General features: G+C 33.2%; 3 protein-coding genes, 1 non-coding gene and 1 pseudogene across 6 annotated transcripts; 3 read left to right on the top strand and 2 right to left on the bottom strand.

The window, feature by feature from the left end:
- Window positions 1-6,006: 6,006 nt before the first annotated feature.
- PBCP (Protein phosphatase 2C family protein) lies at window positions 6,007-8,901 on the bottom strand. 3 transcript variants are annotated; one of them, XM_047321832.2, is made up of 11 exons: window positions 8,683-8,901; window positions 8,540-8,591; window positions 8,308-8,387; window positions 8,027-8,108; window positions 7,767-7,837; window positions 7,568-7,647; window positions 7,322-7,419; window positions 6,854-6,977; window positions 6,694-6,776; window positions 6,427-6,475; window positions 6,007-6,348 (listed from the first exon to the last, which is right to left on the bottom strand). In XM_047321832.2, the coding sequence occupies exons 1-11, from the start codon at window positions 8,877-8,879 to the stop codon at window positions 6,296-6,298; spliced, it is 969 nt and encodes a 322-aa protein (XP_047177788.2). In that variant the 5' UTR covers window positions 8,880-8,901; the 3' UTR covers window positions 6,007-6,295. The 3 variants fall into 3 exon arrangements, 2 of the variants coding, with proteins under 2 accessions (XP_047177788.2, XP_087971305.1); XR_007029398.2 differs by having other exon boundaries at window positions 6,253-6,348; window positions 6,694-6,771; XM_088115179.1 differs by lacking the exons at window positions 8,308-8,387; window positions 8,540-8,591.
- Window positions 8,902-8,963: 62 nt separating this feature from the next.
- TRNAG-GCC (transfer RNA glycine (anticodon GCC)) lies at window positions 8,964-9,034 on the top strand. Its single transcript has one exon. It is a non-coding gene; the product is annotated as a tRNA-Gly (tRNA).
- Window positions 9,035-9,037: 3 nt separating this feature from the next.
- Window positions 9,038-9,860, top strand: LOC124844825 (uncharacterized). Its single transcript, XM_047321836.2, has 2 exons — window positions 9,038-9,197; window positions 9,270-9,860. The coding sequence occupies exons 1-2, from the start codon at window positions 9,167-9,169 to the stop codon at window positions 9,695-9,697; spliced, it is 459 nt and encodes a 152-aa protein (XP_047177792.1). The 5' UTR covers window positions 9,038-9,166; the 3' UTR covers window positions 9,698-9,860.
- Window positions 9,861-10,002: 142 nt separating this feature from the next.
- EMB3147 (Acyl-carrier-protein S-malonyltransferase) lies at window positions 10,003-13,729 on the bottom strand. Its single transcript, XM_047321834.2, has 10 exons — window positions 13,374-13,729; window positions 13,195-13,280; window positions 13,046-13,112; window positions 11,815-11,957; window positions 11,348-11,396; window positions 11,109-11,246; window positions 10,946-11,026; window positions 10,690-10,866; window positions 10,528-10,614; window positions 10,003-10,424 (listed from the first exon to the last, which is right to left on the bottom strand). Exons 1-10 carry the CDS (start codon window positions 13,629-13,631, stop codon window positions 10,362-10,364), a joined length of 1,149 nt encoding a protein of 382 aa, XP_047177790.1. The 5' UTR covers window positions 13,632-13,729; the 3' UTR covers window positions 10,003-10,361.
- Window positions 13,730-14,918: 1,189 nt separating this feature from the next.
- On the top strand, window positions 14,919-21,825 carry LOC124831003 (sugar carrier protein C-like; annotated as a pseudogene).
- The last annotated feature ends 547 nt before the right edge of the window (window positions 21,826-22,372 follow it).

The raw sequence follows: 22,372 nt of genomic DNA, 5'->3' as shown, positions 1-22,372 counted from the left end.
TAATACTACTTTTCTTGGCAACTTCAGTATTGCCAAGTAGTATTCAAGTAAGTAGATAGGGTTAAAGTAACCCTGAGTCGTCTCCCAACGAATACGGAATTGCCTTTTAATATTTGAATCTTATGAATGCAATGCAATGTTCAAGAATAAAAATGATGTTTGTAGAAGATTTAAAGAACAAATAAGAAACTTAAAAACAGTTACGATGAAATAGGCTAATTCCACTGCTTTTCCAAGATAGTTTCATCATCGGTTATTCATGGATAATTGTTCAATTGATTATTGTTTAGGTTTCAAATTAATTAAAGTACATTCTTAATTAATTTGAGGGCGATCATGCATTTAACCAAAGTAAATTCTCAATCAAATGCAAAACCTTTCTAGATTATTCACAATAAATTCAACCAAAGTACATTCTCAATCAAATTCTATTGTATTTAATCATGTCTATTCTTAAATCTCCTAACCAAGTTAAAATTTAATCAATCAAAGTAAATTCTCAATTGATTATAGTTGAAATTATTACTACCAACCAAAGTACATTCTCAATTGATAGTAAAAACCATTTAATCATATGAAAGTTCCTAAATTAATCAAAGTAAATTCTCAATTAAACCTAGAAACCCTAGAACTCATATAATCAATATGCATGTAGATTCAAACACATTATGATACAAAAATCTTTACTTTTAACAAGATAGATAGATGAAAGACATAGAGAGAACAACTTAAATCAATAATCAAAGTAAACAATTGCATTAACTGAACGTAACCTCAGAATCCATCATGGAATTACAGCAGAATAGCCCTAAATGCTTAGCTCTCCATGAATGGAGTTGAATACAAGATGAAAGAAAAGTGAGAGAAGTATGAGAGAATGAATGAAGTGAAGTCCCTTTTTCTGTCTCCCTTGGTCTCTTTATATATGCTTGATTGGGCTCTGAATAGTTTGTTGATAAGATATTTTCTGTTGATATATTATATCTTTCAAATATTCATTAGATTAAATCAATTTTAAAGAATATTTGATGGATATTAACTCAATTATCTAATATCCTATATCTTCCAAATAACTAAAAGATTTAGATAATGATAAAATTATTTGGAAGATATTTTTTGTTGATATTCCCAAATTAAATTCAACAACTGAATTTTATCTTTTAGATTTTCTGACTTTTTAAAATTGCACAAATACCCTGAAATTTCCTCTATTTACACTTTAGTCTCTTTTGAATTTTTCAAATAAAATCTGATTTTGGGCCTTGAATTGCCATTTGGACCAATAAAACTTATATTCTCAGCTGCAAAAGTAAACATTAGAACATCCAAGAATAATTTATGCGCTAAAACTCACTTTTTACGTCTCTTTATTTCTCAAACCCAACAATTCCAATCATCACAAATTCACTTAAAATAAACCATTTAAGCATAATTATTCCATAAAAATTTGAATTTTAAAGCATAAATATGGACATAAATATGCACTCATCATTAAGATAATGAGAAAATAATGTTTTGTATCCAACGTATTATTCTTCATTAATGAAAAATAGATAACATTTTATTTATTGTTTAATATTAATGAATAATATTTAAAATAGTTTTAAATAGAAAGTGAGATGAAATGCATTATTGACAGCACTATGTTGGTAGGTGTGCAAAGCAATTGATTGGAGATAAAGAGGCCGAACCTCACAATTGCCCACCACATTAATTCTCCAAAAATATCTCACACTTATATACCTATGTATGAAAAACAAATTGTATGTTATTCTTACAAAAAAGTAAAACTCTATCGTAGTTTTACGCTGTGTGATATGTAGTTTTTCGCTATCGTAGTTTTTTTTGGTTAGTTAAATTCTCACCAAAAAAAAAATGAATTAAATAAAAATAATACATATTTTTTCTTTCTAAACAAAGAGGGAAACATATATAAAATTGATAATTAGGCCAAAATTACGAATTATTTAAAAAAATTTAATTTAAAATCGGGAGACCGAAATCACAAATAATAAAAGCTTAAAGAGAGACCAATATTACAATATAACCTAATTAAATTACTTTTTATAGAAGAAAAAAAAAACACGTACATTTTCGTCAATCTAGTTCAGAATATGAGTTTTAGATCACATAATTGAGTTTAGTGAAAGAGATTTTCTTGTAGAATGAGGAATTAAAATTTTAATGAAAGAAGATATTTTATGTTTATGTTTGATGGTATTTTTAACAAAAGTGTCTCTCAAAAGGAAATTGTAAAAGGAAAAAATAAAGTGACGACGCAGCTTGTGCCCTACAATTTGAAACCACTTGTATGGTATATAAAGATGTGACAGGCTTATCCCTTCCTAGTATTTATTTGTATTGCGATTAAATGAATAATTATAAATTTTGTTTGAAAAGAATAAAACTAAATTCTACTCAAATCTAATTCCACATACAGTTTTTGTTTGATAAGCACACAAAATATATACGAGGGAGGGTAAGAAATATTTGTATCATTTTGTATGATGTTTGTATTAAATGACTATCCGGTAGATTACATACTAGATGTTCGATATTCAATACTTACATATTGAAGGGTTAGGATATTCAATACTTACATATTGAAGGGTTAGCAGAAGAATTAAGTGTTCAGTTTATAATGAGATGGATTAAATATGTTTTTAGTCCCTAAACTATCAAGCGAATTTGTTTTTAATCTCTCTTTCAAACTAAGTTACATTTTGATCCTTCTCCTTAAAGAAACCATAATTTTTGTCCTTCAAACTCAACGGCGTTAAAAAAAGACCAAGGTGACTAACGGTGGAGTTCACGATTTTTTTTCTAACATTGAGTTAGTCTTTCTCAGCTTTTCTCCCTCCCTCCCCTTCGTCTCCTTCCTTCCATCTTCCACTCCCTCTATCATCTTCACCAAATCCTCAATCATCTTCTCCAAATCCTCTAAACAAAGAAATCCATCACTGCCACCGCAATCACCATCTCTGCCTCTCTTAACCCAACCTCCCCACCCAGCATCCCTATTCTATTTACACATGAAAATCTAACATGTGTAAATAGAATAGGGATGCTAAGTGGGGAGGTTGGGTTGAGAGAGGCATAGATGCTAATTACGGTGGTGGTGATGGATTTCTTTGTTTGAAGGATTTGGAGAAGATGATGGAGGATTTGGTGAAGATGATGGAGGGAATGGAAGATGGAAGGAAGGAGACGAGGGGGTGGGGGGGGGGGGGGAGAAAAGCTGAGAAAGACTAACTCAATGTCAGAAAAAAAAATCGTGCAACTCCACTATTAGCCACCTTGGTCTTTTTTTAACGCCGTTGGGTTTGGAGGACAAAAATTATGGTTTCTTTAAGGAGAATGATCAAAATGTAGCTTAGTTTGAAAGAGGGACTAAAAACAAATTCGCTTGATAGTTTAGGGACTAAAAACATATTTAACCTAATGAGATTAACTCTAATCATAAACAATTTAAGATAAAGTGTAATTATTACTAATTGAATAGTGATTAGGTTGTTATTGATCAAAGACTCACTTTAAAATCTATAAATACAAGTTTCAAGTAAAGAGATAAGTGATTACATTTAATACGAATATAATATATGAACTATCGAACTCGAGTGAGTGTTTAAATGTTTCAGAATGTAGGGTTAAAATCAACTCCCATAAGCAATGTCAAAGTCCAAAGTATTCAAAGGTTGTTCTTCGCTCCAGATTTAATATAGTTATTCGTCCAAGACCACTTGAAGGACAGTTACAAAAGATGCTCCAATACTAAAGTATTGTTCAAATACCCTCTAAGGAGTCTTGGACAAATGGTTATAACAGATTTGGAGCAAAGGACGACGTTTGTATACTTTGATTTGTGATATTGCTTGTGGGAATCGACCTCGACCCTACACTACGAAACATTTTAGCGTCCATCCGAGTTTGATAGTTCGGATATTAAATGCAATCATTTATCTCTTTACTTTAAACTTGTATTTATAAATTTCAGAGTGAGTCTTTGATTAAAGGCGGTTCAATCACGATCCAATTGGTAGCAATTACACTTTGTCCTAAGTTGTCTATGATTAGGTTTTATTTCATAACAAACTAGATGTTCGATTTTCTTCTTAGCCGTTCGGTCTGCAAGTACTGAATGTCGATTGTTCTGTTTACGGCTGATTGGTACAATGTTATTTTATTTTATAAAGTTAAAATGTATTTTATAATATTTTATGAATATATGAATTTTAATTTAATATATTTTTTTTGTATATTTAAAAATTGAAAATTAAGATTAAGAAAATTTAAATCATCATATAATAAAACACGTGGGGTAAAAGAAAACTTAATTAAAAGAATAGAATAGAATATTACATAAATTAAAGGATATTATAACTCACACCTTGGAAGCTTAAGCAAAAATGTCAGAAAAAATTATGTATAACTATAAATTTTGTTGGTAGAGTTATAAAGAGATTTAATGTGTGTTAAATAGTATTCAGAAGCTTGGGTATGTCTACCAAGTGAATAAATTTATAAAAGGGTAAAATTATAATTATTTAAAAATCTTATAATAAAAACAGATTTTTCAATAAGCTTTTCTGATATTTGAATTAGACTTTAAAAATAAGTTTATAAATGTTATAAGTGTAATCTATCAAATTCTTTTGTAGTGGTTCCATATTTTGATTAATACTGATTATAAGCATCAAAGTGTATTGTTCTTGATTCCAAAATCATAAGCAACATTACCACATGAAATTTCCTATATGATAAGTTAAAATTACCCAATAATGAACAAAAAAAGACAATACTAAAAAAATATACTGTATCAAACTACATTACACAAAAATGAAAGATGTGTTCATAATTTACCCTCTTGGACTAAAACAATTTGTTGTTGAGGCAAACAAAGACGTGTATTGTTGCTCTTGATCTAACTAATGTAATTTATTTAATATGAGAATTTCAATTTATATTTAATTTTCTAACAAAAAAATAAATATGTATTTTTTTCCTTAAAGAGGTTAGGTTAAAAGAAATATAAATTCTTTTAAATATAAGTTAAATTTAATTTAGAAATTAAACAAATTCGAATTAGATTGAAAGTGAATTACTCCAGTCACCAAGAATAATTTTTTATTAATTTCTTTATATTTTTTTACAAAATTTTTATTTTAATTATATACTACTTCTAATTATGCAGATTGATAATTTCATCTTTTTAAATATTAGAATGATATTCAACAATGTTTAAATAATTTAATATTTAATTTATTTATTTATCAAGTTGACACTTTAACTTTTAATTATTATCTTTATAATAATAAATAATATATAATAAAATAGATGTTTAATTCTGTTCCTGTTATTAAATAATGAGTCCAATCAATTTATTCTATTGTACTATAATAAATATAATAATAAGTTAAAAAATTAAAACATTTTTAAATAACTTGATCCAATAACAGGAGAGTAAGCCAAATAGAATCGTGTCATTTTTAATTAAACTAATTCGTGTGAACCATATCATTTCACTTTGATCCCCTGTTCAAACCTAATTAGTAAAACAATTGGTTTTGGTTGTACTGCAAAGATATATTCAATATTTTATCAGAAAATCCAGAAAAAATATACCATCTTCACTATCATCACCAAACACCAAACAGTAAACTTAACTTTCTTTCTTAGAAATTTTTTTTGAAAAGAATCAAACCTGTAATAAAATTTCAAACACCAACAGAAAAAACTACTTTTAAACAAATATTATCCAAAACATTTACCCACGTTTCCTTTTTTGACATAGTCAAATCTTGAACTCATGTAAAATGGATTTGAAGATTTACGTCTATATTTGACCACTTCAAAAATTGACCAAAAAGATCATAGTCATATAAACCAAATTATTTTATAATCTATTTTTGACTTGTTACTTTACATTCAATTTGCTTTATTGAAACAACTTTACTGACTTTTGTTTGATGTTGTTGTTTAGTTTATTAACTCAATCCAAAAAAAGTCTTCGACCAGCAAGAAAATTCCATTTAAGTATTACTTTACAGAAAGATTGCTTTGATCTTAATACTAAATAATTTATACATTTGATCTCAGCCTTTTAACAGCAGTATAATAATTTTCGTTGGCAGAGAATGTTAATATTCTGTTTATGTGCCTAACAGCCTTTCACTTAAAATTTCAAATTAATAAACTTATTTTACCTGAAATTCTTCTTTCTTTCTTTCAAGTGTTTATGAAAAAAAATTATCCAATGAAAAAAATTGTCTTCTTTCATATGCATAACAAGCAAATCTCATGAACTCACAACCTGACCAACTATTACTGTAATATCATCAAGCTTTCCACCTGGTAGAAAAAAAAAGGGGTCTGTGAGCTATCTGTAAGGGAAAAAAGAGGTATGTTTTAGAAGATTTTATGACATACCAGTAAGCTTCATTCCAAGAATCTTCTTCCATAAGGGGGGCTTAAAACCCTGGAAAGTTGTAAAGAAAAAACACAACAAAAATAGATAGTTACTTCCTGGTTAGTGGTTGCAACTCTTTCCAAGAATGAGAAACAGGTTTCCCTCACAAGAAGTCATTTTCCAAAATGAATCAAATGATGGAAAGCTATAAGGAACATATAATTTTCTATATAAAAAAAATATGTATTGTTAAGAAGCAAAGGAAATCAATTATAATCTTTTCTTACCCTAGACCTGGCTTCCAAGGAATAGGGGGAATCAAAATTTGAATCCAATGCATGACTGCTTGCCAAGTTAGCTAATGACTTTGCTAGTAACAACATAAATTTCAAATCAGTGAAACTCACAATATCATCAAAATTCCTCAGGTTAATCAAGTATTTATACCAGTTTCTGCAACATCTTTGTATTTAACAATTGTTTGAACAATTTCGTGGTCAAAAACATTGTCAAAAAGGCCATCGGATCCCATGACAATTGTGTCTCCTTCCATCAACTCAACATTGCATACCTGTTTTCCTGCAGAGGTTAGTAAAAGAAAAATATAACAGAAGAACCACATCTATCTCAAATGGAAAATTAGACTGTCCCCTTTGGAAAACGGTGTACTAAATTCTGACTCAATAAAGGTACTACACCCATGGACACTAATAAAGGGGTGTCTCTGCCCTCCAAAACCAACAGTTTGACTGACATGTGAGCTCAAAACACCATCATAACAATACCAATTTAGTTCTTCATTTGACATATGAAACAAAAAATTAAATCTTGCACAGTTTGAAGAGTCAAAACAGATAGAGTGGAAGAAGAAAAAAAGGTTAAACAATAGTACTAGCAAGAATTGTTAAATGGTACCGCTGCATCAAGGTATGTTTGGCCAGCTCTCTCAGAGCTTAGTTGGAATGGACAGTCAAAGTAGTGCTCTTGGGGAGAAATGGAAAAAACTACGTGGCCTGAAGAAAAGCACATAAGGAAAATCATTGGAGAAGGAATTAAGTGTTCTGGAGAAAGATAGGTCCAGAAATTAAAATACACTAAGCAAATTGCATTGCATCTTTTAGAAAATATTATGATTGGATGAAATATAGCACGGGATATTACCATTACGGATGAGTTTTAATCCACAATCCCCAACATTAGCAATCCTCAGAGTCCCATTCTTCTCCAGCATAGCAACGATGCTTCTCAGACAAAAGTACAGATGAGGAAATTAATGGTAGAAAGAAACATCCAACGTGAAAGTCAATGTTTTATTACTTTTCTCCAAATTGGAAATCCAGATAAAATAGGATAAACTTACACAGTGGCTGAGCCTGTGGAGGAAGTAGCAGCATGTGCTTTCCTTATAAGAATTTGAGGATCATAGTTCACCTAAATTCATAAATATTTTAACATGTGTTGACTTGTTAGAAAACAGCATTACATGCACAGAAGCATTGTTATTGATATGCCAATGAAAATGATAAGAAAAGCATTAAATTCACAAATGAATGTACTTATAACCAAAATTATTCTAATTTAGCAAATTCCTCAGCAGAAAGTGTGTTTGTGCTATGCTACCTCCTCGTCTTCAATAAAATTGGAAGCATTAGCAAGCAATTCACGAGGGAACAAAGAAGGATCCACGTCCTCTTCAGCCCAACTGCGACACATAACAGAAAAGTACCATTTAAGAGAGGTTTTTCCATTTCACAAAAAAGAATATCTCAATAAGAAGAAACACAACACCATTTAAACGAAACAAAGGATTATCAAAATTAAAGCTTCTATATTCTTGGGGTTCTTTCTTTTTGGTTTTCGAGTCTTCCACTGTGCAAGAACCAGAAAAGAAAGTAGCATACCCAGAGACCCCATCAGCAACAGCAATGACTCCCCCATTATAGTTGCTAACAAAGAAAGCATCTTCCCCACCTGTGTTAACCTTTAGCAACAAAGACCAGTACTTGGTTAACCAACAGTACATGTGTTGTGTGCGTCTACAATGATGTTTTATTATTATTCATAAATAACAAAGCATGGAAATGGCTTGATGTTCAAGGGTTTCAGTTCAGTTGGATTGCTATTTGCTACAACCTTTTTTGGATGTGGAATGAGGCAAGTCCCGACACAAAATGATACTTCTGACCTACAATCTCAGAAACAGAAATCAAACCAAAAAACATATTTTACAAAGGTTCAAAAACACATCAAGAATCAGAAAATGAATAGTAGCTCACCGAATTAAAGGGTTAAGTTCTGAAAAAGAAGAAGAGAACACCACTCTTTTCCTCCTCTTAGCAGTTTCATTGATAGCAGATAGGGAATGAATGAGTTGTTGAGATTGAGAATGAGATATCATTACAGCCCTCAACATGGGAATTGCCATTGTTTCCCGCTTCAACCTCAGCACTCTCTCTCCGTCACACACTGCCATGAAAATCGAAGTTTATCGTCAATTTGATTTTGCCAAGAAGATATTTATAATTATATACTTTTATTAAAATAAAGTGTATAACAAGCACCAGTGGTCTAGTGGTAGAATAGTACCCTGCCACGGTACAGACCCGGGTTCGATTCCCGGCTGGTGCAAATTTTTTTTGTTTATTTTTCTGTTTTTCAAAATATTTTTATTATTTTTGAAATTTTCGAAATTTAATTACTTCTTACTTCACGTTCTCACTGCTTGGTCTTCTTTCTTCATCTTCATTTCAAGTTGCAGAAATGAACGGTGGCGCCATGGATTTTATCGAAGGTAAATAATCCTTTCATTATTTTCTTTGTATTTTCTCAGGAAAATAATTCAATCGCTTTCATGAATACGTAGAAAACGGAAACGGAAGCGACTCAGACGTCAATTCCGATGACGCGCCGGAATACTACCAGCCGATCTCTGCCTTGGACGACGACGAGAGCTCCGACGGCGGGGAATTCAGGCAGCTGCCGAACGGATTCTTCGTGCACGGCGTGACGGAGAATGGGATCTCATCTCTGGATCTGAACGATGTCGTAGAGAAAAGCAGCAGCGACGAAGAGAACGAAGAGGAGGAAAGCAGCACAGAGGAGGTCGATAGGGCGGTGGTGGAGGACGAAAACCGCCGGAACGCGCCGCTCACGGAGGAAAACGCGACGAGAGTGATGGAGGCGATGCGCGGAGTGTCCTTTGCCGGAGTGGTTCCGGATTGGGCGGCTCGAGATCCCGATGATCGCTGGATTGATCAGCTTCGCAGATTGAGAGGATCGCCGAACACTTGAGTAAAATAAGATACTCAGATTCGCGCCATTTCCATTCCATTGTTTAGAATTTGTCATAATTTTGTTTTTGTTACTCGTTGTCCTTGTTGTCACAGATCCTAAATGTGTTTTTGAATGAAGATTTAGCATAATTGCTTTCGAAATAAAGGATTCTGTTTGAAAATTTTGATCTTAACAATTTCTATGTTCGGTAGTATTTTCTATCAACTTTTGAAATATCTTGAAATTTATGGTGTATGTATGAAGCACTGGTTTAGTAATACTGTTCTCAATAAGCCTTACACAATCTACCTGCAATAACAATGTAACATAAGGATCGTTTCTTCTATTGACTATTAAACCAACATAAAGGCGGAAATCTACATTTGGCACGCAGAAGCACAAAGCTTAATTAACTACGACATACGTTTTATAATATAACAAGAAATGAATGTTTCTAAAGCCGAGTACAATGACTTTATCTTACTCGTTCTTAATAATGTCAATTCGTGAATTATAATTTAACTTCAAAACTTCAAATGTGACCGTAGCTGCTCCTTGCTAACAGAGTTTCATGATCCATGTAATCAATCTCTTGATTCAGCCCACGCACATTTTCTATAGTAAAAAATGTTAAGTTACTTTTGTTCATTGGAAGCAGAAGGAGCAAGTTCCTAGTGCCTTCTTAAGCACCAATATTTTCAATATCCGCGCCTTTGTCTATTCTTTTGACAATTCCACTAATAACCTGAAATGAGTTCAGTAAAACAACAATTAACAATATTCAGATCTATGGAACTTCCAAAGCTAAGCAGTTCCACAATGTTGTTACCATACTAGTACCACACTACCTTTCCGGGTCCCAATTCATAGCTTTTCTTCAGACCCTTGGTTAGAAGGGTCTTCACTGTTGTTTCCCACTGAACCGGTGACGTAACCTGCCAATTGCATTACAGATGCAATTATTTCCCATTCATGGTGTCATCTTGGACAAAAACAAGTATGACCGGTACCTGACGTGCCAATATCTTCTTTATTATGACAGGATCTGTATGCGGCTGCGCATTCACATTGGAGATGACTGGTATTCTTGGGGTTCTGATTTCTGTTGCAGCCAATGCTGCTTCCAATCTTGACACAGCTGGATCCATATAACTAGTGTGGAAAGCACCAGCAACAGCTAGGCGAACCTGCCACGGAGACACAAAGGCATTATTTCTTTGAGGAAAGATGGCACTGGAAAGAAGAAGATTAGGAGCAATGACATACTATCATTCGAGCCTTGAAAGACTTTGCCTTGGATTCCACCACTTCTATTCCTTTTAATCCTCCAGAGACAGCATAGTTTCCCTACCAAAACAACTAATGGTTAAGAAATCTAGAAAATGACTTCTTCCCAAGCAGTAAATAGGTAGACTCACAAGAACCTTACTGGACACAGGTAATTGGCAATCTGAACCTTGTCAACTTCAGAAACTTCCTGATTTGCTGCATCACACAATTGTTGGACCTTCTCGGAGTCCAGTCCTATCACACTAACCATTGCACCTTTAGCAGCATCCGCGGCATCCTGGAAAAAGAAAAAAAGTTTTCCCCAATATATATTCCAATTAGAATGCAGACAATTCGAAGTGAAATAAGACGCTAGACCAGCTACCAGATATTGCTTACCTGCATGGCCTCACCCCTCAGTTTGACCAATTTAAGTCCATCTTCAAAGCTTAAAAATTAAATTAAATAAATGGGGTCAATAGCATGTCAATTTTTAGAAAGTTGAACCTCAAGTAAAACCACTAAAAGAACATTTTGGGCACATGACTCGTGTTCAAAACTACAGGGGTTACATAATATTCATTTCCTCATATACTTTTCCCATAGGCTGCAAACAATTTCATTGCAAGATACTGATGACATTCGAAGCAAACAGAAAACCTTGAGTCAATTATTCACATTCAGAAAACCCATGGTTGGGTCACTAACACAGACCATCCACTGCCAGACTCAAAGTAAAGTTTTCTTCAAGGCACATAAGTTCCATGCCCCAAAAATGAACAGGCACACAAGCCACAATCACCAGTCATAATGTTTTTATTTTGTGAAGATTTCTTGATAAATAGTAATTAACTTCCGTTACTCACCTGAAAGACCCAGCAAATGCCAGAGCAGTATATTCTCCCAAGCTTAAACCACATGTAACATCCACAGAGTCAATAATCTGCTGACCTCCTTCACGCGCACGAAGTAGCTCTACAGCAGCAAGACTTGTGACGTAAATTGCAGGCTGAAACAAAGAATCAGATGGTAAACATCGCATTTATGGCATAATTAAAAATAGAAATTTAATCAATAACATAATTATGAATTGATGCGGGCTTGGTACGGTAACCAGAAAAGAAACTTTTAGCCAATACAGCTGTTTACTTCAAAAATAATCTTAATTACAGAGAAGGAGATCTAAAAGTAAGGTAAGGAGGGAACTGGATGCAGAAGAACAGGAAAAGTGGTTCAGGCGAAATTTGACTCCCAGGATCAAGAACTTCAAGAATGACTTAGTGCCACTCTGAAACATATAGCTACGGGTACAAATTTACTGAAAATTTTGAACTTAGATTCTGAAGTGATCCACCAGAAATATTTACCCTTCAACTTCCAACCATTTAAACCTAGAGCTGTTATTTAGCATATAAGCTTACTCACCAAAGTTCTAATATGTTGGAATCATCTTCAGATTTTAAAATATCTATACTTATTAGATTAATTATTGAACAATTCACAAACAGGATGAAAATTGGCAGCACACTATTTTTATATGCCATTTACGCACATAAAACGCATGCACGCTTTTTTTTTATTTTTCAACAAATAGCAGTCCAAAGATTCTTTCGTATTTGAAGGAAGAGTACCTTGACCAATAAATAATTAGTACACAATATAAATTAAAGCTTATTCTGAGTTAAATGAAAATTCACTACAACATTATTGAACTTTTTTTATATCCGTTACTGACCATGAGAAGGGGGCAGGGGAATGGAACGCAATTACTGTACCATTGTCTGGATACTCTATATTAGAACATAGGAAAATTTAATTGTTTGTGAAGTGAATGGTACAATAATGAAGTCAATGTATGATGAATTAGTCATCATTCCATCCTGTCTCCAAAATTGGGGGATTGGAAGGAATGATATGGAACAGATTTCATTTCATAAGGTTCCAATCAAATCGATTCCATTATATACAGAGCAATCTAAAGAATGGAAACTAATATCATTCTGCACTATTTCTCTCCGTTCTGAAATCCAAAATCAGCCTAGATAGCCAGTTTGTACTGTACACATAACAGTTTAACAAAGAGACTGAAGTCCACACCTGGCTAATGACAGTTGAATCTAGCTTTTCTTTTGGCCCATTGATGCATATATCAAGAAGATCAAACCTGAAAGCAGAAAGCACGCCAAATGAATCACACAAAAAAAATACAAAAATAAGTATAATTTATGAGTTAAACTTGTGAGTACCCCAATATGTCATTTGCCTTGCTGAACAAAAGTGCAGCAGCAGGCACATTCTGGGCTTCCTTCCCCATTCCAAGAGCTTGAGCACCCTGAAATCACAGAAACATTACATCCAAACCGTCGTGTATGCTTTTTTTAGCATAATTGGGAATTGGAACCGACGCAGTTTTGAGAAAGTGTACCTGACCGGGGAAGAGGAATGAAGTGGAGGGTTTGTAATCGGCGAACAGAGTTTGTTGAACGGAAGGCTGAGATCCGGTGGAGACGCTCATGGAAACCCTAGATCGAGGGAGAGGGAGGGTAGCTCTTCCATTGGAGGAAGGGGCGAGGAAGGAAGCTGATTGAAGAAAGAGAGAGGAAGACATTGCAGAGAGCGAAGTAGAAGAAGCGTGGCGAAGGAAAAGGGAATGGGAATGAGAATGGTGAATCAGAGCTTGCATATGATACGAATATAGATAGTTTTTGAAGGCGGAAATTACAAGAGGAACGTTGGTATTGCTGTTCAAATTGCGCAACTACTTCACTACCATTTCCATCGTCACATCATCACAATAGCCACGCATGAACACAAAAAAAAAAATAATTAATTAACTAAAATACTAACATGAACCTAGTTCATATCATATTATATAAAAAGTTTACATGTTTAGTTAATTCAGTTTAAAATTGATTATAAGTTAAAATATATCTAGGTTGTTAAAGTACAACTATTATAACTTTATAAATAAATTATAGGGGTTTCTTCCGTTGGTACATTTTAGTAATGTGTACCGGGTTTTAGTAAATAAAAATACTCTTATATATCATGGATTCTAAATTTTAAGATTAAGGATATTTTAATAATTTTCATTCACAAAACTAAAAAAAAAACCCAAACCCTTACTCTATTAAAATACCCTTAACCTTAAAACTTAGAATTGATGATATATAAGGATATTTTTAGAATTTATGATATATAAGGATATTTTTGTCTCCTACACATTTATCTCTTCGTGCTTTTAAAATCTCTCTTAAAGTCATTTAAAAAGAAAAAACAAACTCATTAACTATCCTTTTAGTGTTTACTACAAAAAAAATATATCATTTATTTCTAATTATCTTTTCTTAGTTTCATTATCATCCAATACATATAACAATATACATCCTATAAATTTGCTTTTATATTATTAATTAAAATTAATTAGAATGAAAAAAAAATTGTATTTGTTGTCTTATTTAATTACGTTCCCATCCAAATTCTATAATTTAGAATAAATTTAAGAAATAAAAAATATTGAGATGAATAGAATAAAAAATATCCTTTGAATACAATTTTAAACGGAAATTTAACAATTAAAGATTTTTAAAAATGTATTTTCTAAATTAGGTTTCTAAAATTGTCAACTTAACTCACAAGTTATAATTGAATCTTAGTTCACTCTCAAATAAGTCTCTTTTTGGAGTCATATAAACTTCTTTTTAAAGGTTTCCAATTGAAGGATTAAAAAAAAGAGTCTCACGATTTTAATCCTCTTAATTGAGTTAAGGTTAAGGTAAGAATTAAGATGAGTTTAGTTTTATTACAAATTTTAATTAATTCTTAAAAAAATAATTTCAACTTTGGTTATATATCAGGTTAGACTTTCTCAAGTCAAAGACTAATACAGGTTGGCTTAGGCGAAATGTCGAAATGGATCATTTTAGACGAAAATTTCACATTGACTCTGTTGAACTAATTAAGGATCAAGATGGGTTGACTCGAACCAAAGATTGAGACAAGACGAATCAAACTGAGAGTTGAGAAAGGTCCACACAGGACGAAGATCGATTTGACAAGGTTGAAGGTCGAGATCGATCTACTTGAGCCAAACATCAAGACAAACATTTTGGACCAAAGATTGAGATGAGTTGGCCTGGGTCAAAGGACAAAACCAGGATGAAGGTCAAGACGAGTCAACCCAGACCGAAGGTCCAGATAGGTCTAGTATATCTATTTATCTATCTATCATGCATTGTTATTTTGTTCATTACTCACATGAACATATGCAGGTGGCGTCACTTCTATGGATCCTTTTCTGAAGAAGTTATTCCCAAAAGTGTATGAAAAGGAAAACAACATAAAGCCATCAGAGACAACCAGTACTGCAAATTCGATAGTCAAACATTAACATTGTTCACATCATCTTTGTATTTGGCTGCTCTGGTTGTGTCAGTTTTTGCATCTATTGTCACTGTAACTCTTTGGGAGACGCCTTACGATGATTTTTGGGGGTGTATTCTTTCTTATAGGTGCTGGATTGAATGCTTTTGCTCTAAATCTTTGGACGCTCATCCTTGGTCGTTTACTTTTTGGGTTTGGAATTGGTTGTGCCAATCAGGTAATATACCTACATCAACTTTTATTTAGTTTTTGATAAATTATAATCAATGTCATATGATGAGTATTAAAAATTGGTGTAAAATTTATTTTTTGTGAATCTGTTTTAACCACAATTCGCTTATTTGTTGTAGTTTTAGAACTAAAATAAATATTCAAATGAAAGATTTTTAAAAATAATAAACTTAATTGATAAACTTAGTGTTTAAGTGATTTTTTTATTACTTACGTTGTATACCTTTATGAAAAACAGCTCTAATTGTAACTATATTAAATATTATTGTATAATTATTAATAATAATAATAATATACTTATATCAAGTTTTTATTTTATTTTATTAAAAAATTACTTAGATTATATATCATGATCTTATTTTCTTATCATTTTTAATTTTAATTTCGTAGATGTATTTTTAAATTTAATATGAATAAAGATGAAATACTTTTAAAATCAATAACCTTAAAAGATAAATTAAGTGTTAAAGTGATTTTTTACCGGTTACATATTTTGTATAAAAAAAATAATATTGTCATCACTTTAAAAAAATATAATTTGTCTTACGAAGTTCTTGTTTAGTTTTCTTAAAGAAAAATTAATTATGCTATGTATCATAATTTTACATGTGTTTTTTTTTTCTTACCGTCTGTGCCAATATATTTTTCTGAGGTTGCTCCCTACAAATACAAGGGAGCTCTTAACATGATGTTCCAATTGACAATTATCATCGGCATATTTGTGACTAATGTCATCAACTATATTTTTGCTAGGATGGAGAACGGAGAAGGGTGGCATTATAGCTTAGACCTTGCAGCAGTTCGTGCCATAATGATCATAATTAGTGCAAGTCTTCTTCTGGATTCACCATGCTCTTTGATTGAACGAGTTCTTGATGAGAAAGCTAAGATAGAACTTATTAAGATTCGAGCACTAGTAAAAAATCGTATTTTTAACTCGCACATTACGCTTCGGTTTTTTTGGAACCGAAACGTATCAGAACGTCGTAATTTTTAAAACACTATATGCCTCAATTGTTAAGAAACCGATGTCTAAAGAGAATACTGCTTCAGTTGGCAAGGTGAACCGAGACATAAACCTCACAGGGTAGAGATACTGCCTCGGTTGTCAGGATGGACCGAGGCATATAAGCCTTTCTAATTGGACCGTGGGACCTTCAAGTTAGGAAACTTTTCCCCAAATGCCTCTTCTCCTCTCCTTTACACGCGAGTCTCCCTCATTCTCTTGTGCTTCATTCGCACCACCCATAACTTCGTTGTCCTCAGCTTAACAGATCCACCATAACATAACCTTCACCGTAAGTCAGATCCACCATTTTACCTTTCCTTCATTGTCACTGATTGAAATCGGGTTCTAGCCATTTACACCGGTTAAATCTTTGTTTCCAGCCTTTTCCACCGTTTAATCGAACCACTTCACCGATTAAACCACCATACAACCCCGATCTCTAACCTTCACCGAACAATCCTTCAGATCTAGGGTGTGCTCGTTCCTTTTCCTTTTCAACATCGAAACCTAGAGTTTATAGATCTGTGTGCTTCTTCCGTTGCCTCATCTTCTCCAACCACGCATTCAGCTCCAGTTCTCGGATGGTGCGGCTGCGATGGCGGTGATAGTGTAGCAACGGTGTAGCGAGAGAGCAGCAACGATGGTGCGATGGCGGTGAGAGTGCAACAACGGTGCGGCGAGGGCGTAGCTGGTGGATCTACGTTTCTCTTCCTTGGGTTTTTGGTTCTGTTTCTCTGCAGGTGGATGGCGAAATGGATAGTGTTTGTGGTTTGGATGACGAAAGGTCTTGCTCCCACCGGATGATGGAAATAGACTGACTACCGGGCATAAAAGAAGTCATAAAGAGCTTGGCCCGTCCGTAAGCTCCCTTCGTAAAGGAAAAGAATCTTATCTGATCGGCCCGTTCGCTCATTGGGTGGATGGTGATGGGCTCCGATCGGTCTGTCATGTAGAGTTGGGCTACAGGTATAAACTAAGTTCATTTCGCAATTGATCTCTTCTCTTTGTAACTTGTTTGAGAGTTAAATAATTGATGTAAACCACAATTTGTGCAGAATGTTCGTGGATGCAATGATGCACAGATGTATGATTGCAATGCATGCAATGGAGTTAATATTGAACATGACACTTTCCTTTGCCCCTACTTGTGTAAAAACATTTGCAGGATAAGCTTGAGATTAAAAAATAGAGAGAGAAGTTTAAGGCAAAAAAAAGCAAGGAAAAGAGAAAGTAAAAGAACATAGAAAAATAGAACAGAATGAAGAACCAAGATTAAAAAAAAAATTAAAAACACTCTACTACCTCGGTTGTCTGTGAATCGAGGCATAATCCAAACCTTTTTGACTCGGTTCAGAACCGAGGCAAAAAGCTTATCCCTTTTTACCTCGCCTGTATATGCCTCGATTGCAGAACCGGTGTCTATAAGCGAAAATAACTGGTGTCATTTTCCTTGACTGCACTAGTGGAGGAACTACAGCTGTAGAGCAAGAGTTTAAGGATCTTGTTGTGACTAGTGAATCCTCTAAAGCAGTGAAACACCCTTAGATTTCTTTATTAAAGAGGCAGTATAGGCCTCAACTCACATTTGCCATAGCAATTCCTTTCTTCCAACAACTTACTAGCATGAATGTGATTGTATTTTATGCTCCTATTTTGTTAAAAACCATCAGATTTGGAGCCAATGCCTCTCTTATGTCTTCCATGATCATCGGAGGCTGCAACACAATTGCTACTTTTGTCTCTATATTCACGGTTGGCAAGTTTGGTAAACGAACTCTTTTCTTGGAAGGAGGGATACAAATGTTTATTTGTCAGGTAACCATATTTTTATTATTTTTCAGTGTTATTTTAGTAGTATAATGTGATTAATTTTGTTGTTTTGATTTGGTTCGGTGTAGATTTTCATAAATGTGGCAATTGGATACAAATTTGGACTTGAGGGAAATACAGGAATGTTGTCAAAGTGGTATGCTATCGCGGTTGTGAGTGACATATGTGTATATGTGGCAGGAGTTGCATGGTTTTGGGGTCCTCTTGGATGGTTGGTTCCAAGTGAGATTTTTTCACTTGAAGTACGTCCAACTGCACAAAGTGTCAATGTCTCTGTGAATGTAAGACCCTATAACCTCAAGAACTTACCTAGTTGTAAAAAGTTTAAGTTATAATGTAAAATAAAGTGCTGTCAAACTTGACATGGTTCACTATTTTAATTATAACTTTTTGTGGAAAATATCAATTTAGTTAATTCTTCTTTTATTGGATAGTAGACTCAAAGAGCTTCGATTTGAGTACTCATACATGTATTTTCGACTTCGGTAAGGGGGTTTAACTTTGGATATAACATAATATATGATGGGTAGAAGGTAAGTGGTTTAACTTTGGATATAACATAGTGTATGATGGGTAGAAGGTAAGGGGTTTAACTTGGGATATAACATAGTGTATGATGGGTAGAAGGTAACCATATAAAGTTGTTGCATGCTTTCTTCCTTGTGTGTTGGGATTAAATTTAACATGTTGAAGCATGTGTTTTTCTTCTTGGTTGTAAGTTTTATGAGTTTTGAGTATAACATGAGTTTTGGATATAACACGCAGAAAATAAAAATGAACTGTTGTAATTTTTCCCAGATTTATTTGAGACCCTTCCCAATGTCCAAAATAGTTGTATGAGTAGTCAAATTAAAGATAATTGAGTCTAGTTCCCCAAAAATCAAGAATCAACTCAATTGAAGTTCGGTAGAGAGATTAATAAGTAAAACAGTCATCAAAGGTCAAAACTGAGAAGACCAGAGCGTAGTTAAATTTTCCGCTTTTTAATAATTTTACTGCAGCTAGCCCTGTAGTCCAAAAATTTAGATTTATATGTCCAATGAAAGATATTTGAGTCTAGTTTCCAACAAAGCAAAAATCAACTCAATTGGAGTTTGATAAAGAGAGTAATGAGCAAAATAATCAGCAAAGGTCAAAACTGAGAAGACCAGAGCATGGTTAAGTTTTCCGCTTTTTACTAATTTTACTGCAGCTATCCCTGTAGTCCAAAAATTTAGATTTATATGTCCAATGAAAGATATTTGAGTCTAGTTTCCAAAAAAAGCAAGAATCAACTCAATTGGAGTTCGGTAGAGAGAGTAATGAGTAAAATAGTCATCAAAGGTCAAAACTGAGAAGACCAGAGCGTGGTTAAATTTTCTGCTTTTTAATAATTTTACTGCAGCTAGCCCTGTAGTCCAAAAATTTAGATTTATATGTCCAAAGAAATATCTTTTAGTCTAGTTTCCAAAAAAGCAAGAACCAACTCAATTGGAGTTCGGTAGAGAGAGTAATGAGCAAAACAATCAGAAAAGGTCAAAACTGAGAAGACCAGAGCGTGGTTAAATTTTCCGTTTTTTTATAATTTTACTGCAACTAGCCCTGTAGTCCAAAAATTTAGATTTATATGTCCAAAGAAATATCTTTGAGTCTAGTTTCCAAAAAAGCAAGAACCAACTCAATTGGAGTTCGGTAGAGAGAGTAATGAGCAAAACAATCAGAAAAGGTCAAAACTGAGAAGACCAGAGAGTGGTTAAATTTTCCGCTTTTTAATAATTTTACTGCAGCTAGCCCTGTTGTCCAAAAATTTAGATTTATATGTCCAAAGAAAGATATTTGAGTCTAGTTTCAAAACAATCAAGAATCAACGCAATTGGAGTTCGGTAGAGAGCGTAATGAGCAAAACAATCAGAAAAGGTCAAAACTGAGAGGACCAGAGCGTGGTTAAATTTTCTGCTTTTTAATAATTTTACTGCAGCTAGCCTTGTAGTCCAAAAATTTAGATTTATATGTCCAATGAAAGATATTTGAGTCTAGTTTCCAATAAAAAAGAAATCAACTAATTTGGAGTTATGTACAAAGATTTATGAGTAAAATAACAAGCAAAGGTCAGTGTGGGCAGCAGTCAATTTTACTCGTTGGGAGCACTTATCTACACTCTTTGGCCAAGAGTGTGGGTAAGAGGGTATTGAGAATTCTCTTCCATTGTTGGAAGAGGAAAGAATGAATTTTGAGAATGAGAGAAGTGAAAGAGATGTTGGGTGATGATTGTGATGGTAAAATTGTGCAAACAAGTGGTCTGTCATTTCCTTAGAACTTTTGTCGAATCGATGGTGTTCGTATTGCGATACGATAGTGTGTTGAGTCTCTACGGAGACTGAGATTCGAGTGTCACCCTTTCCTCATGCGTGGGGACTAGAGGGGGTTGGATGTCTCACCCAATGACTTCGGCTCGTGTGAGTATAGTGCTCGGTGGGTGCGCCTAACCAAAGTTTTTACTCGTAATTCCTTGAGGAGTCGAGGAGATAGGTCTGAAGTTGCGATGGAAGACAGCTTGAATCGCCCTGTTTTGCGAAACAGGTTTGGTACGAAAAAATTCAAGGAAACAACAGAAGCTTGAGTAAATGACTGAGTCGTGAGTTTAATACTGTGATGTATTGTAATATTGTGACTTTGATAGTCTGAGTGGTGAGGATCTAAGGGATTAATATTGTGACTTTGATAGTCCGAGTGGTTATGATTTGAGGTACTAATATTGTGATTTTGATAGTCTGAGTGGTGATGATCTGAGTTATTAATATTGTGACTTTGATAGTCTGAGTGGCGATGATCTGAGTTATGAGTTGAATATTGCTTTGTAATGTAAGATTGTGATTAGGATAATCTAAGTCATGATATTTTAATATTGAAATTATATGCTATGTTAGGTTCTTCGTTACTCACCCTGAAATGTTGTGGTTGTGGTTGTGGTTTCCACCTACGATGATCGTACTTGTACGGGAGTAGATGGCGTTGCAGATAAGGCAGAGATGAAGTAGCACGACGAGAGTTACGGGAAATACTATGGGGAACTTATCATGTTTTAGTAATTTTATGTCTTTGAATAATGAATTTGATATTTGTAAGGTTTTAACCTGATGATGTAAGACGCTTAAACTTTTGATGGTTTAGTTCTGCGATGTTAATTAAAAAAAAATTGGCGTAAAATTTTGGATTTTGTTATTTTTAGTGACACTCTGTAAGGGGTGTTCCAGTGAACATGATTTTTACCTTCGCCATTGCACAAATTTTCACCACAATGCTTTGTCACATGAAGTTTGGATTGTTCATTTTTTTTGCATTTTTTGTCATTGTGATAACCACATTCATTTACAAGCTTCTACCAAAGACTAAGAGTGTCCCCATTGAAGAAATGCATGTCGTATGGCAGAGTCATTCTTATTGAAAAAGTTCGTCAAATCCGCCACTATTACCAAATAGTGTTAGGAAACTATATATTTTTTTACACTATACTATTTTTAATAATTTGGTAGGAAATACATTTTTTTCTTAGATTTTTTCAGTTGTGCCATGCATGCACTAGACATTTTAATTGTTCATTTGAGTTATCTTTTATATTTTAATTTTTTTAATATTAATGTGTAATTTACTTCAAAACATATCTATACAAATTATAAAGAATTAGAAATAAAAAAAAAACTTGTTGATATTCGCATATCAAATTTAAAAATACTACATACAATAGTATTCATACATAATTAGTTTTAATCTTATAAAAAAATTAACAAAAACATCAATTAGTAATATATAAAAATGAAATATATTAAAACGTTATTTAATAAAAATCTAATAATTTTATGAATAATAAATTTGATCTTAATTTAAATAGGAACAATACTATTTTTTGTTAAAAAAGTTAGAATTAAATTAAATAAAAAAGACGTATATAAAAACTATACTGATATAAAAAGAATGACACTTGTCTTAAGTGA

Source organism: Vigna umbellata, chromosome 5 (genome assembly GCF_029865625.1).
Source record: "Vigna umbellata cultivar VRB3 chromosome 5, Vumbellata_1.0, whole genome shotgun sequence".
Taxonomy (NCBI): Eukaryota; Viridiplantae; Streptophyta; class Magnoliopsida; order Fabales; family Fabaceae; genus Vigna; species Vigna umbellata.
This window is presented reverse-complemented; position numbering and strand designations above follow the sequence as displayed.

Bases quoted from the DNA above. Each gene is read 5' to 3' on its own strand.
- PBCP (XM_047321832.2), bottom strand. From the start codon at position 8,879: ATGGCAGTGTGTGACGGAGAGAGAGTGCTGAGGTTGAAGCGGGAAACA. The intron at 7,648-7,766 runs GTAAGTTTATCC...TTGTCTGAGAAG, and splicing joins TCCACAGGCTCAGCCACTGT to CATCGTTGCTATGCTGGAGA. The intron at 6,978-7,321 runs GTACCATTTAAC...GCAGGAAAACAG, and splicing joins AAACATACCTTGATGCAGCG to GTATGCAATGTTGAGTTGAT.
- EMB3147 (XM_047321834.2), bottom strand. From the start codon at position 13,631: ATGCAAGCTCTGATTCACCATTCTCATTCCCATTCCCTTTTCCTTCGC. The intron at 13,113-13,194 runs GTACTCACAAGT...TTCTGCTTTCAG, and splicing joins AAGGCAAATGACATATTGGG to GTTTGATCTTCTTGATATAT. The intron at 11,247-11,347 runs GTAAGCAATATC...TTCTTTTTCCAG, and splicing joins TGAGGGGTGAGGCCATGCAG to GATGCCGCGGATGCTGCTAA.
- LOC124844825 (XM_047321836.2), top strand. From the start codon at position 9,167: ATGAACGGTGGCGCCATGGATTTTATCGAAG. The intron at 9,198-9,269 runs GTAAATAATCCT...ATGAATACGTAG, and splicing joins CGCCATGGATTTTATCGAAG to AAAACGGAAACGGAAGCGAC.